Below are 15,287 nucleotides of genomic sequence, written 5' to 3' on the forward strand. Positions count from 1 at the left end.
ACTGTAAATTCTGAAACATGTTGGGTAGATGGAGTTAAGATACACACCAGCCATGGTTGAATTGAGCAGAACCAACTTTGGGATAGGGGGGTGCTGAATGGCTCTACCTGTTTCGATATAACAAGAAAATTAGCAGTTGGTCTGGTTTCGGTCATTATAAACCATTAAGCGCAGATGTGGAGTCAAGTTTGGAGTCAAGCGAAGCCTTTCACAGTCAACCTGCCCTCCAATGCTCACACAAACAACGGCCACTAGGAAGACGTAGCCGTGGCTATGCCAGGGAGGATGCCGACATATTGGCACGTGATCCAGGAATGCCTTAAACCTCTCCACGTCCTCTCTGCTTCCCCATCTCCGTAATCTCCTCCAGCCACAACCTCAAACCGGCACAATCACAGTGCTCCGCCGCCCCATTTTAATCACTCCACCGCTGATGGCTGGGCCTTCGGTTGTCTGAGCGCCAAAAAGCTCGGCAAATCCCTCCGTAAACCTCTCTGCCTCCCTCTCCTCTACTTTCAGATGCCCCTTAACGCAGTTTGGGTGACCTGTCCGAACAGCTCCTCACGTGGCCGTGTGTGAAAAGGGTTCCATATAAATGCAAGTTGTTGTTGCTGCAGCAATAGCATAAAAGCGAGCTGTGTCTCCCCACACTGCTGCTCTTGCACACCTTCTAATCCCACAGCACTGTAACTGAGCCATGGACTGGGCGCAACTCAAATGTAACTCAAGGTGGTGGTGGTGGTTTGGGGGGGCAGCGCATGCCGGGCCTACCCTCGTGCCTCCCCGTTACCTGTTTGTAGAGTTTCCCCTCGAATCCCGGCTGCGTTTTGTGGTGTTTCCCGTCCATGCAGATGTTGAGGATATCCTTGGCTGCTGTCACGGTGAGGGTCAGTCCCAGAACCAGCAGCAGCATCTTTCTGCACAGAAATAAGAGCCAGCAAGTGAGTTTCTGAAAACAGCAGCATTGATCGTAATCGCCGAAATAAGAGCAAACACTGCAGACGCTGGAATCCTGAAACACGGAACGTGCTGGAAACACTCAGCTGGCAGGGCAGCACCAACACCCTCTATTGATTCAGCACTTTTAACCGAGCACAGCACCCCAAGGGGCTTCGCGGGGGCAAACTAGATTTGACACAGAGCCACATAAGGAGACATTAGGGACAGGTTACCAAAAGTTTGGTCAGAGGCCCATTTTAAGGAGTGCCTTAAGAGCCAGAGAGGCGGAATGATTTAGGAGGGAGATAAATGCAGAGCTCGGAGCCCAGGTAACCGGAGGCATGGCCGCCAATGGTGGAGCGATTACGATCAGGAATGCCCGAGAGGCCGGAATCAGAGGGGCGCGGAGGTCTCGGAGTGTGGCGGGACTGAAGGAGGTGACGGAGATAGGGAGTGGGGGTGGGACCAGAGGAGGTGAGGCCATTGGGGGATTTGGGCAGGAGGAGGAGAATTTTCAATGCGGTACAGCCAGACTGGGAGCCAATGTAGGTGCAGCAAGAACAGGCCATGCAAACAGACCTGGGTGCAAATTAGGTTCAGACGTTGGAGAGAGAATTGGATTTCACATTTCCACTCAATGGCCTTTTATTAGAACTGGAAGGCGTTAGAGATGAATAAGCAAGTTCCGAGCCAGCAAAGAGAAAAATAACAGAATGAGACCGGGTGAACAGCAGGAGGAATTCCCCAATAGGGTTATAGTTCCAACCTTGTCCAAAGGCCACGAGCCAAGTGCTGGAAAATGGGATTGGGATAGGTGCTTGATGGCCGGCCCGGACACAATGGGCTGAAGGGCCTCTTTCTCTGCTGTAAAACTCTGCGACCCGACACATTTCACACGCTTTCTCTCTCCAGAGATTTCTGATCATTCTAGCTTATTCCACCATTCAATTAGACCACAACAGATCAGTATTTTAACTGTCCTCTACCCTCCTTGGGTCTTACAACACCAGGTTAAAGTCCAACAGGTTTGTTTCAAATCACTAGCTTTCGGAGCGCTGCTCCTTCCTCAGGTGAATGAAGAGGTAGGTTCCAGAAACATATATATATATATATATAGACAAAGTCAAAGATGCCAGACAATGCTTTGAATGCGAGCATTTGAAGGTAATCAAGTCTTTTGATCTGCCATTATCCCCGGGTTCTTCAATAATCCTGGAGATCACTCCCTTCTGATTGTGCTGTTGATTATTTGTTGTCTATTCTCCTGTGGACATTTCGTTGATACCCTGTTGCCGTTGCCGCCCGCCCACCACCCCCCCCTCGTTGCCCCCACCCCCCACCACCACCACCACCCCACCCTGGGTCGGAATTAAACCCTGGCCTCCGATGCTGTGAGGCAGCAGTGCTAACCACTGTTGAAAGACAGGGACTAACCAAGGACAGGCGGCTGGATTCGCTAAGGAAAGATGGGCTCGGACTAATTTGATCGATTTTTCTAAGAGGTGCAAGGAGGATTGATGATCCTAGGAGGGAGGCACATTTGGTGGGGTCTGGATGAATTCCAACACGGCTTTTGATAAGGTCCCACGTGGCTAATTGGTCATGAAAGCAAAGCCCTGTGAGATCCAATCAAAAGTGACAAGTTGGATGCAAAATGAGCTGAGTGGCTGGAAGCAAAGGGTGACGGCCAACGGGGTGACTGCGGGGGGGGGGGTGGGATGAGAGCGGGGCTCCCACAGGGCTCAGACTGGTCCCCTTCCTTTCGGGGCATATTCATCAATGATTGAGCTTTAAATATAAGGGGCATAATTAAGGAGCCCCCAAATGACACAAGAATTGGCTGGTCAATGCTGAGGAAGGTAGCTGCAGGAATATTTGGAAGGGTCTGTCAAGAGGACAGAAAATGGCAAATGGAATTTAATCTGGAGACATGTGAGATAGTGGTTATGGGGAGGTCAAACAAGGTACAGGGATCCACAATAAATGATAGAATACTGGTAAATGTAGAGGAACAGAGGGACCTTGGAATGACTGTTCATAGGTCCATGAAATTAAGGCCGGTAAATTAAGGCATATGGGATTCTGTCCTTTATTAGCCGAAGCATAGAATACAAGGGCAGGGAGATTAAGTGAGAACTGTATAAAACACCATGACCCCCAAATCCACACTTGCACCTCAACGTGCCCCCTCGGACCCTCCTGTCTAGCCCCCACCCTACCTCCCCATCGGCCCCCTCCCCCCAACCCAACCACCCTACCAACCCCCACCCTTCTTCCGAATACCTCCCCACCCCCGTCTCAGCCCACCCCTCAACCTCCAACCCCCCTCCCCCACCTATTGGCCAATTAGCTGGTTTATGGAAGCGAGTGCTGTAAAAAAAAAAATTTTTTTAAAGGGGGGGTGGCTTCGCTCCCCCTGACACCTGAAGGGACTCCAGGAGCAGCTACGCCGCACATTTCCCAGCAGCCCGGGGTCAGAGGTCCAGTCGAGCGATATGCAGCTCCAGTCTCGGCAAGTAAAACGGAGAGGGAGTGGGAATTGACAGTGACTGCCACTCCCCAGAACCTCTGGGGGCCCTGTAGACCTAGCCACAAGATTCCATTTCTGGCCGTCAGATTTCATAGAATGTTTTCGGGATAGTTTCTGAGAACAGTACATTCCGCACCCAATCCGGGAGCAGGCTATACTAGACATGGTACTGTGCAACGAGATAGGATTAATTGATCGCAGTGAAGGTGCCTTTAGGTAGCAGCGATCATAATATAATTGAATTTTACATTCAGTTTGAAGGAGTCAAACGTAATTTAAACGTAAATAAGGACAATTGCGAGGGCATGAAAGCGGAGCTGTCTAAAGTTAACAGACAAATATGCTTAAGGGATGGATCAACAGAGATTCAGTGGCAGATATTTAAAAGACATTTCAGAATACTCAGATTAGGTGCATTCTGATGAGATAGAAAAATTCCGAGGGGAGGTCCTGTCACCCACGGTTAACTAAAAACGTTAAAGTCAGTATTTAACCAAGACATGTGGCAGGTCAGAAGGCAGGAAAGAATATAAAGAATATTAAAGAATGACAAAAAGATTAATAAGAGGGAAAATTAGATTTCGAGACAAAGCTAGCCAGTAATATAAACATGGGTAATAAGAGTTTCTATAGATATTTAAATAAGGAAGTTAACAAAATGAGCATTGGCCCGATAGAAAGTGCACCTGAGGAATTGGTAATGGTAATTATGAAAATCACTTAGTCACAAGTAGGCTTCAAATCAAGTTACTGTGAAAAGCCACTAGTCGCCACATTCCGGCGCCTGTTCGGGGAGGCTGTTACTATGGCAGATGAATTGAACAGGAATTTTGCATCCGTCTTCACTAAGTAACATGCCAGAAATAACTGTAATTCAGGAAATGGAAGGGAGAGAGGGAGGAACTCGGGAAAATGACAATAACCAAGGAAGTGATAACGAGCAAATTGTTGGGTCTGTGAGCTGACAAATCCCCTGGTCCAGATGGACTGCACCCCAAGGTCCTAAAAGAAGTGGACAATGAGATAGCTGATGTGTTGAGTTTATAATCTAGATTCGGAGAAGGTTCCATTAGATTGGAAAATAGCAAATGTTAACTCCTTTTTTCAAAAGGGAGGGAGACAGAAAGTATTAATGTAGGCCAGTTAGCCTAACATCTGTCACAGGGAAAATGTTTGAAGGCATTAATTAAGATGTTATAGTAGGGCACTTGGAAAAATTCAACACAATCAGGCAGAGACCACATGGTTTTGTGAAAGGGAAATAGTGTTGAACCAATCTGTTGGAGTCTTTTTGTGAAGGAGTCATGTAGAACCATAGAATCCCTACAGTGCAGACGGAGGCATTTCAGCCCATCCCCGTAACCCCACCTAACCTGCACATCTTTGAATTGTGGGACGGCAAACTCCACACAGTTACCCAAGGCCGGAATTGAACCTGGCGTTGAGGTAGCAGTGCGAACCACTGTCCCACCATGCCGTGTGCTATGGATAAAGGGGAAAGGGCGGATGTACGGTACTTAGATTTCCAGGAGGCACTTGATAAAGTGCCGTGTCAAAGGTCATGGCGTAAAATAAATCTCATGATGTAGGGGTTAACATATTGACATGGATAGAAAACGGCACGGTGACACAGTGGTTAGCACCGCTGCCTCACAGCAGCAGGACCTGGGTTTGATTCTGGCCTTGGGTGACTGTGTGGAGTTTGCACATTCTCGCCGCGCCTGCACGTGTTTCCTCCGGGTGCTCCGGTTTCCTCACACAGTCCAAGGAGGTGCAGGTTAGGTGGGATTATGGGGATAGGATGGGGGTTAGGGTGGGGAGTGGGCCTAGATAGGGTGCTCTTTCAGAGGGTCGGTGCAGACCCAATGGGCCGAATAGCCTCCTTCTGCACTGCAGGGATTCAATGGATCTATCGCCAGAGTGGATGTGAGGAAGAGGATTCCTCTTGTGGGAGACTGTAGAACTGGGGGTCGCTGTTTCGAAATAAGGGGCCGCCCATTTAAGACGCAGAAGGAGGAATATTTTCTCCTCAGGGGGTAATGAGTCTCCAGAACTCTCTTCATCAAAAGGCAGTGGAAGTATTTGAATATTTTTAAGGCAGAGCGAGATAGATTCTTGACGAAGAAGGGGGTGAAAGGTTAACAAGGGGGTGAAAGGTTATTGGGGATCGAAAGGAATGTGGGGGTGAGGTTGCAAGCAGATCAGTCGCGATCTATCGAATGGGGTAGCAGGCCCGAGGGGCCTACTGTTGCTCCTAATTCGCATGTAAGCATGTTTCACGGGGGTTTGCAGGAAGGAGGGAATTACACCATAGGGATAGATTTATTAACATGTTCCCAGGAATTGAAATTTTAATTTTGAGGAGTGATTGGATAGGCTGGGGCCGTTTCAATGAGGGGTCTGGATAGTGTGGATAAGCACGGGCTTTTTCTCTGTTAGCAGGGAGGTAAATAATCAGAGGCAGAGAATTAAAGTACTTGGCAACGGGATGAGGTGTTCAGAAAGGCGATACTTTTCACCCAGGGGCTGGGGAAGACATGAAACCCATTGGCTGAAAGGCTGGGAAAGACAGAAACCCTGACCTCATCTTTAAAAACTACTTGGAACATGCACTTAACAATGTAACCTACAGGGCAACCGGACCAAATGTGAGAGGGTGGGATAATGCTGGATAGATACTTTTTTAAAAAAATGTTTTTATTCTCCATTTTCACATTTTCCTTCAAAGTTTACACCCCACCCACAGACAGTAAATGGTAACAAATACAAAATCAATCCCCTTAACAATAACAACGATCCCATCCTCCCACCACCCCAAACAACGGCCCACCTGTCAATATATGCATCCAATAAAACAAACCCTCCCACGGTGGCAACAGAAAACAAAGGAGAAAAAGAAAAAGGAGTCCGGGACCACCCATGGTCACCTTTGACCTATTGAATCTCCCCCCCCCCCCCGCCCCCCCACCCACCCCTACACTCAACGCCATCCAACCTCTGAAAGAGTGCCGCACATGATACCCAAGAGTTGTACACCCCGCCCCCCCCCCCCCGCCCCCGCCCAACCCCCCAGTCTCTAACTCCTCCCGTCCACTCGGACCCGGTTCTGCTAGGCTCCGATGGCCGCAGCCCCTCCCCCACTTCACTGGCCGGCTTAAACCGGCCAGCGTGGAGGCCCCCGCCCGGGTCCCTTTCCCGGCCCTAGAAAGCCCAGAAAGCCCCTTTCAGCACACACACCCCGCATATCCACCTACACCCCAAAGAGTCCTCATTTTGATTGAAAATCCCATCACTTCCCTTGTCCAAATATATACAACATTGGCTCCTTTAGCCCATACACCCACACACAGTGAAACAAAAAAGAAATACAGTCATGAGGTCACATCGGCACATGGCCATTCCTCAATTTCTCAGTTCTGCCGCAGTCCTTCTGCTTTCGCAAACTCCTCCGCTGCTTCCGCCGTTCCAAAATAAAAGTCCCTGAGCTTGTAAGTCACCCTCAGCTTCGCTGGAGATACAATGCCGCACTGCACCTTGCTAATGTACAGTGCCCTCTTCACCCGGTTGAAGGCAGCCCGCCTCTTAGCCAGCTCCACCGTAAAGTCCTGGTATACACGTATACCAGCTCCAGCCCACTGCACCACCCGCTTCTGCTTGGCCCAGCTCAGGACCTTCTCCTTCACACTGTACCTGTGGAAGCACAGAGTCACTGCCCTTGGCGGCTCACTCGCCATTGGTACAGGCCTCCACGACCGATGAGCCCGATCCAGTTCATATCGGGAAGGATCCTCCCCCAATAGTTTCGCCAGCATGGCAGCAAAATACTCAGTCGGTCTCGGTCCATCAGCTCCTTCGGGCAGCCCCACAATCCTCAAATTCTGTCGCCTGGATCGGTTTTCCAGGTCTTGCATTTTTCCTCGCAGATCCTTGTTAATGTCCATCACCTTCCGCATCTCCTTCCCCATCGAGGTAAGTTGATCACCGTGCTGCAATAATGTCTCCCTCACTTCCTTCAGCGCCACCCCTTGCTCTCGCACCTCCGCCACTGCGCTCGCCACCGCCTTCGTCACCGGGGAAATCGCTTCCTCCACCAACACACTCAAAACCTCTCTCATCCCCTTCCTCATTGTTTCCATGTATTTTGTAAACCGTCTTTCGAATCCCGCAGCCATCACCTTAGTTATTTCTTCAGCCGTAAGCAATGCGGCCTCCCCTGGTGCTCCAGCCTCCATTTTCCTTGGTGACCCCGTGGTGACCTTTCCACTCCCCGACAGACCTTCAGTTATCAGTTTTCATGACCCTGCATTCTTCACTCCATGAGATGATATCATTGTTTTTCTTTTAATCGTTCCATTGTTGATTGAAAGACCAGACAAAACCAGTGTGAGTGTAAAGCCAAGATCGCTAGCTGCTCTGTGTTCCAACCACTCAGCAAAGACCTTGGCCAGAGGCCAGACTTTTGAGCGTCAGCCAGCAGTGTTCCAGACAATCTTTGTAAGCAAAGAGAAAGAAACTAACAACAATCCCAATGCTATCTCTCCTGGAATTTGTACACCAGGAACTCATCACTTTTCCCACGATTGACGTCCATCAATTGTCGGAAAACACCTCCAAATTAGAACAAACAATATAGAGTACAGCATGGGGCTAGATACAGAGTAAAGCTCCCTCTACACTGTCCCCATCAAACACTCCCAGGACAGGTACAGCATGGGGCTAGATACAGAGTAAAGCTCCCTCTACACTGTCCCCATCAAATACTCCCAGGACAGGTACAGCACGGGGTTAGATACAGAGTAAAGCTCCCTCTACACTGTCCCCATCAAACACTCACAGGACAGGTACAGCACGGGGTTAGATACAGAGTAAAGCTCCCTCTACACTGTCCCCATCAAACACTCCCAGGACAGGTACAGCATGGGGCTAGATACAGAGTAAAGCTCCCTCTACACTGTCCCCATCAAATACTCCCAGGACAGGTACAGCACGGGGTTAGATACAGAGTAAAGCTCCCTCTACACTGTCCCCATCAAACACTCCCAGGACAGGTACAGCACGGGGTTAGATGCAGAGTAAAGCTCCCTCTACACTGTCCCCATCAAACACTCCCAGGACAGGTACAACACGGGGTTAGATACAGAGTAAAGCTCCCTCTACACTTTCCCAATCAAACACTCACAGGACAGGTACAGCACGGGGTTAGATACAGAGTAAAGCTCCCTCTACACTGTCCCCATCAAACACTCCCAGGACAGGTACAGCATGGGGTTAGATACAGAGTAAAGCTCCCTCTACACTGTCCCCATCAAACACTCCCAGGACAGGTACAGCACGGGGTTAGATACAGAGTAAAGCTCCCTCTACACTGTCCCCATCAAACACTCACAGGACAGGTACAGCACGGGGTTAGATACAGAGTAAAGCTCCCTCTACACTGTCCCCATCAAACACTCCCAGGACAGGTACAGCATGGGGTTAGATACAGAGTAAAGCTCCTTCTACACTGTCCCCATCAAACACTCCCAGGACAGGTACAGCACGGGGTTAGATACAGAGTAAAGCTCCCTCTACACTGTCCCCATCAAACACTCCCAGGACAGGTACAGCATGGGGCTAGATACAGAGTAAAGCTCCCTCTACACTGTCCCCATCAAATACTCCCAGGACAGGTACAGCACGGGGTTAGATACAGAGTAAAGCTCCCTCTACACTGTCCCCATCAAACACTCCCAGGACAGGTACAGCACGGGGTTAGATGCAGAGTAAAGCTCCCTCTACACTGTCCCCATCAAACACTCCCAGGACAGGTACAACACGGGGTTAGATACAGAGTAAAGCTCCCTCTACACTGTCCCCATCAAACACTCCCAGGACAGTTACAGCACGGGGTTAGATAGAGTAAAGCTCCCTCTACACTGTCCCCATCAAACACTCCCAGGACAGATACAGCACGGGGTTAGATACAGAGTAAAGCTCCCTCTACACTGTCCCCATCAAACACTCCCAGGACAGGCACAGCACGGGGTTAGATACACAGTAAAGCTCCCTCTACACTGTCCCCATCAAACACTCCCAGGACAGGAACAGCACGGCATTAGATACAGAGTAAAGCACCCTGAACAGTGTCACAACTTGAGAAACCTCCCCATTAATAAATGGGTGTCAGGTTATTTGACACAAAACAAGATGACAGAAAATTAGGAGACACAATGACAAACAGACCTGGCAATATCTGCAGTCCCTCGCAAAATCTGCAACCAAATTCCCTCGACACTTCGGTGAGGAGGCAGCAGACTACAACGGCGGGGGTTCCTACCACAGTCAGCAGCGAGCTCCGATCGCACTGAGCTCCTATCTCAGCAAGAAGCTACCTCAGTGCCTTCGGAATCTACTCTCTCCTCCCCACCAGTGTCTGTCAACAGCTTTTTATCTCAACACAACCGCACTCGGTGTGCACCTGGGATCCAAAGTACAAAAGCCATCGTCCTTTCCATCAATTTAAATCAAATTAGTTCATCCACAATCTTAGCCTCCTCCACAATCTGGACTATATACAGAGAATCACCGTCACCGCTGAATAAGTAGAGTATTTTTATGTTTTATTTTTAAATCCAATGTACTCTGCTGCTTTGATACCTTTAGAAAGTTTCCCATAAACGAAAGTTGTGTGTTTCACTGGAGAATCGATCAGAAAAACTCCAAAAGGAGGGACAAAAATCAAGATAACAGACGTCCGTCAGACAACAAATTGGCAGAACAGAAATTAAATTAAATGAAGGTAGAGTTAAGCCGCATGACAGTACACGGGTCGTACAAATCTTCCCCTTCAGGCTGGCACGGTTGCAGACTGGTTAGCACTGCTGCCTCACAGCGGCAGGGACCGGGTTCGATTCCGGCCTCAGGTGACAGTCGGAGAGGAGTCTGCACGTTCTCCCCGTAGCTGCATGGGCTTCTTTTTTTTTTTTTAATTTAGTGTATCCAATTCATTTTTTCCACTTAAGGGGCAATTTCGTGTGGTGAATCCACCTACCCGGGTTGTGGGGGCGAGACCCACGCAAACACGGGGAGAAGGTGCAAACTCCACACGGACAGTGACCCAGAGCCGGGATCGAACCCGGGACCTCGGCGCCGTGAGGCAGCAGTGCTATCCACTGCGCCACCGTGCTGCCCTGTCTGCGTGGGTTTCTATTCTCTACAGAAACAGGTTAAGACACTGCATGAAGCCAACTCTGACCAATCTTTTGGTTATCCATCACAGATAATTGAGAGACTTGTTTTGATAGGTGCTCCTGTGAACAACTTTGGGATATTTTACTACATTAAAGGTGGTATATGATTGAAAGTTGGTGTTATTCCAACATTCAAAGAACAAAGAGCAATGCAGCACAGGAACAGGCCCTTCGGCCCTCCATGCCTGTACCGGTCATGATACCAACCTTGGCCAAATCCCTCAGCACTTCCTCGTGCCGTATCCCTCTATACCCATCCTATCCATGTGTTTGTCAAGATACTTTTTGAACGCCATTAATGTATCTGCTTCCACAACCTCCCCTGGCAACGCGTTCCAGGCATTCACCACCCTCTGCGTAAAAAACCTGCCTCACACATCTCCTCTAAACGTCGCCACACGGACCTTAAACTGCCCCCTGGTGACTTGAGCCCTCCACCCTGGGAAAGAGCGCCTGCCCATCCACTCTATCCATGCCCCTCATAATCTTGTAGACCTCTATCAGGTCACCCCTCAACCTCCGTCTTTCTAATGAAAACAGTCCGAATCTATTCAGCCTCTCCACATAGCTAACACCCTCCAGACCAGGAAACATCCTGGTAAATTGGATCCTGGTAAATCTCCTCTGCACCCTCTGCAAAGCCTCCACATCCTTCTGGTAGTGCGGTGTCCAGCATTGTGCGCAATATTCCAAGTGAAAATTTTTAAAGCAGACCAAGGCAGGCCAGCAGCACGGTTCAATTCCCGTACCAGCCTCCCCGAACAGGCGCCGGAATGTGGCGACTAGGGGCTTTTCACAGTAATTCATTTGAAGCCTACTTGTGACGATAAGCGATTTTCATTTCAAGTGCGGCCGTACCAAGATTCTATACAACTGTAGCGTGACTTGCCAGTTTTTATACTTGATGCGCCGTCCAATGAAGGTAAGCGTTCCGTATAGATTTGCATTTATCCAGCATCTTTCACAACCTCGGGATTTCCCAAAGTATTTTAAAGCCAATTAAGTGTTTTCTGAAGAGCAGTCACCGTTATAATCTAATCAATTTGTACACAGCAAGATCGTACAAACTTATAAGTGAATAACCAGGTGAACTGGTTTAATGGTGCTGATTGATGGAAAAATACAGGCCCCAAGACACTGGGAAGAATTCACCCTCTGCTCGTCTTCAAAATGGAGGCCCTGAGATCCCTGCATCAGTCCGAGGGACAGACGGACCTCCAGATTAGCGTCTCATCTAAAAATACAGCACCTCCAACAGTGCCGCTCCCCTTCTGTATCGACCCCCCGGCCCCCTGTACTGCCCCACGACAGTGCCGCTCCCCTTCTGTATCGACCCCCCGGCCCCCTGTACTGCCCCACGACAGTGCCGCACCCCCTCTGTATCGACCCCCGGCCCTCTGTACCGAACCCGCGACAGTGCCGCACCCCCTCTGTACCGCCCCCCGCCCCCTGTACCGACCCCGCGACAGTGCCGCAGCCCCTCTGTACCGACCCCCCAACCCGCTGTACTGACCACGCAACAGTGCCGCACCCCCTCTGTACTGACCCCGTGACAGTGCCCCGCCTCCTGTACTGACTCTGCGACAGTGCCCCGCCCCCTCTGTACTGACCCCACGACAGTGCCCCGCCTCCTGTACTGACCCTGCGACAGTGCCCCACCCCCTCTGTACTGACCCCACGACAGTGCCCCGCCTCCTGTACTGACCCTGCGACAGTGCCCCACCCCCTCTGTACTGACCCCGCGACAGTGCCCCGCCCCCTCTGTACTGACCCCGTGACAGTGCCCCGCCCCTTCTGTACTGACCCCGCGACAGTGCCCGCCCCCTCTGTACTGACCCCGCGACAGTGCCCCGCCCCCTCTGTACTGACCCCATGACAGTGCCCCGCCCCTTCTGTACTGACCCCGTGACAGTGCCCCGCCCCTTCTGTACTGACCCCGCGCAATGGCCCGCCCCCTCTGTACTGACCCCGTGATGGTGCCCCGCCCCCTCTGTACTGACACCGTGACGGTGCTCCGCCCCCTCTGTACTGACCCCCGCGACAGTGCCCGCCCCCTCTGTACTGATCATGTGACAGTGCCCCGCCCCCTCTGTACTGACCCCGTGATGGTGCCCCGCCCCCTCTACTGACCCCCGTGTCAGTGCCCCGCCCCCTCTGTACTGACCCCCGTGACAGTGCCCCGTCCCCTCTGTACTGACCCCGTGACAGTGCCCCGCCCCCTCTGTACTGACCCTGTGACAGTGCCCCGCCTCCTCTGTACTGACCCCACGACAGTGCCCCGCCCCCTCTGTAATGACCCCGTGACAGTGCCCCGCCCCCTCTGTACTGACCCCGTGACAGTGCCCCGCCCCCTCCGTACTGACCCCGTGACAGTGCCCCGCCCCCTCTGCACTGACCCCGCGACAGTGCCACGCCCCCTGTACTGACCCCGCGGCAGTGCCCCGCCCCCTCTGCACTGACCCCGCGACAGTGCCACGCCCCCTCTGTACTGACCCCGCGACAGTGCCCCGCCCCCTGTACTGACCCCGCGGCAGTGCCCCGCCCCCTCTGTACTGACCCCAGCGACATTGCCCGCCCCCTCTGTACTGACCATGTGACAGTGCCCCACCCCCTCTGTACGGACCCCGTGACAGTGCCCCGCCCCCTCTGTACTGACCACGTGACAGTGCCCCACCCCCTCTGTACGGACCCCGTGACAGTGCCCCGTCCCCTCTGTACTGACCCCGTGACAGTGCCCCGCCCCCTCTGTACGGACCCCGTGACAGTGCCCCGCCCCCTCTGTAGTGACCCCGTAACAGTGCCCTGACCCCGTGACAGTGCCCCGCCCCCTCTGTAGTGACCCCGTGACAGTGCCCTGACCCCTCTGTACTGACGCCCGCGACAGTGCCCCACCCCCTCAGCACTGACCACGCGGCAGTGTCCCGCCCCCTCGGTACTGACCCTGTGAAAGTGCCCCGCCCCCTCTGTCGTGACCCCGCTACAGTGCTCCGCCCCCTCGGTACTGACCCCGTGACAGTGCCCCGCCCCTCTGTACTGACCCCGGGATAGTGCCCCGCCCCCTCTGTACTGACCACGGGACAGTGCCCCGCCCCCTCTGTACTGACCCTGTGACAGTGCCCCGCCCCCTCTGTACTGACCCCGCCCCCTCTGTACTGACCCCGTGACAGTGCCCTGCCCCCTCTGCACTGACCCCGCGACAGTGCCCGCCCCCTCTCTACTGACCCCCGCAACAGTGCCCTGACCCCTCTGCACTGACCCCCGCGACAATGCCCCGCCCCCTCTGTACTGACACCGCGACAGTGCCCCGCCCCCTCTGTACTGGCCCCATGACAGTGCCCCGCCCCCTCTACTGACCCTGCGACAGTGCCCCGCCCCTCTGTACTGACCCCGGGATAGTGCCCCGCCCCCTCTGTACTGACCACGGGACAGTGCCCCGCCCCCTCTGTACTGACCCTGTGACAGTGCCCCGCCCCCTCTGTACTGACCCCGCCCCCTCTGTACTGACCCCGTGACAGTGCCCTGCCCCCTCTGCACTGACCCCGCGACAGTGCCCGCCCCCTCTCTACTGACCCCCGCAACAGTGCCCTGACCCCTCTGCACTGACCCCCGCGACAATGCCCCGCCCCCTCTGTACTGACACCGCGACAGTGCCCCGCCCCCTCTGTACTGGCCCCATGACAGTGCCCCGCCCCCTCTACTGACCCTGCGACAGTGCCCCACCCACTCTGTACTGACCCCGTGACTGTGCCCCGTCCCCTCTACTGACCCTGCGACAATGCCCCGCCCCCTCTGTACTGACCCCGCGACAGTGCCCCGCCCCCTCTGTACTGGCCCCGTGTCAGTGTCCCGCCCCCTCTGTACTGACCCCGCGCACTGCCACGCCCCCTCTGTACTGACCCCGCAACAGTGCACCGCCCCCTCTGTACTGACCCCGCGATAGCGCCCCGCCCCCTCTGTACTGACCCCGGGACAGTGCTCCGCCCCCACTGCACTGATCCCGTGACAGTGCCCGCCCCCTCTGCACTGACCCCGCGATAGTGCCCCGCCCCCTCTGTGCTGACCCTGCAACAGTGCCCCGCCCCCTATGCACTGACCCCGCGACAGTGCCCTGGCCCCTCTGTACTGACCCCATGACAGTGCCCCGCCCACTCCACGCTGACCCCGTGACAGTGCCCCGCCCCCTCTATACTGACCCCGTGACAGTGCCCCTTCCCCTCTATACTGACCCTACAACAGTGCCCCGCCCACTCTGCACTGACCCAGAGTCAGTGCCCCGCCCACTCTGCACTGACCCCATGACAGTGCCCCGCCCCCTCTGTACTGACCCCATGACAGTGCTCCGCCCCCTCTGTACTCACCCCGCGACAGTGCCCCGCCCCCTCCATACTGACCCCGCGACAGTGCCCCGCACCCTCTGCACTGACCCCGCGACAGTGCCCCACTCCCTGTACTGACCCCGCGACAGTGCCCCGCCCCCTCTACTGACCCTACGACAGTGCCCCACCCACTCTGTACTGACGTGACTGTGCCCGCCCCCTCTACTGACCCTGCGACAATGCCCTGCCCCCTCTGTACTGACCCCGCGACAG

At 53.5% G+C, this 15,287-nt stretch overlaps 1 protein-coding gene across 5 annotated transcripts in view; it reads right to left on the reverse strand.

The window, feature by feature from the left end:
• folr (folate receptor) overlaps positions 1-15,287 on the reverse strand; it is a 55,334-nt gene that overhangs the window by 19,413 nt on the left and 20,634 nt on the right. For 4 of the 5 annotated variants that reach the window (XM_072477476.1, XM_072477477.1, XM_072477478.1 and 1 more), the window contains one exon: positions 791-917. In XM_072477476.1, the coding sequence (XP_072333577.1) occupies positions 791-913 (123 nt within the window). In that variant the 5' untranslated portion in view covers positions 914-917. Of the gene's footprint in view, positions 1-790; positions 918-9,691; positions 9,817-15,287 lie in introns of those variants that run through there. The other variant, XM_072477479.1, reaches the window with a different exon arrangement.

The sequence above is a fragment of the Scyliorhinus torazame genome, chromosome 15, assembly GCF_047496885.1.
Source record: "Scyliorhinus torazame isolate Kashiwa2021f chromosome 15, sScyTor2.1, whole genome shotgun sequence".
NCBI classification, from domain to species: domain Eukaryota; kingdom Metazoa; phylum Chordata; class Chondrichthyes; order Carcharhiniformes; family Scyliorhinidae; genus Scyliorhinus; species Scyliorhinus torazame.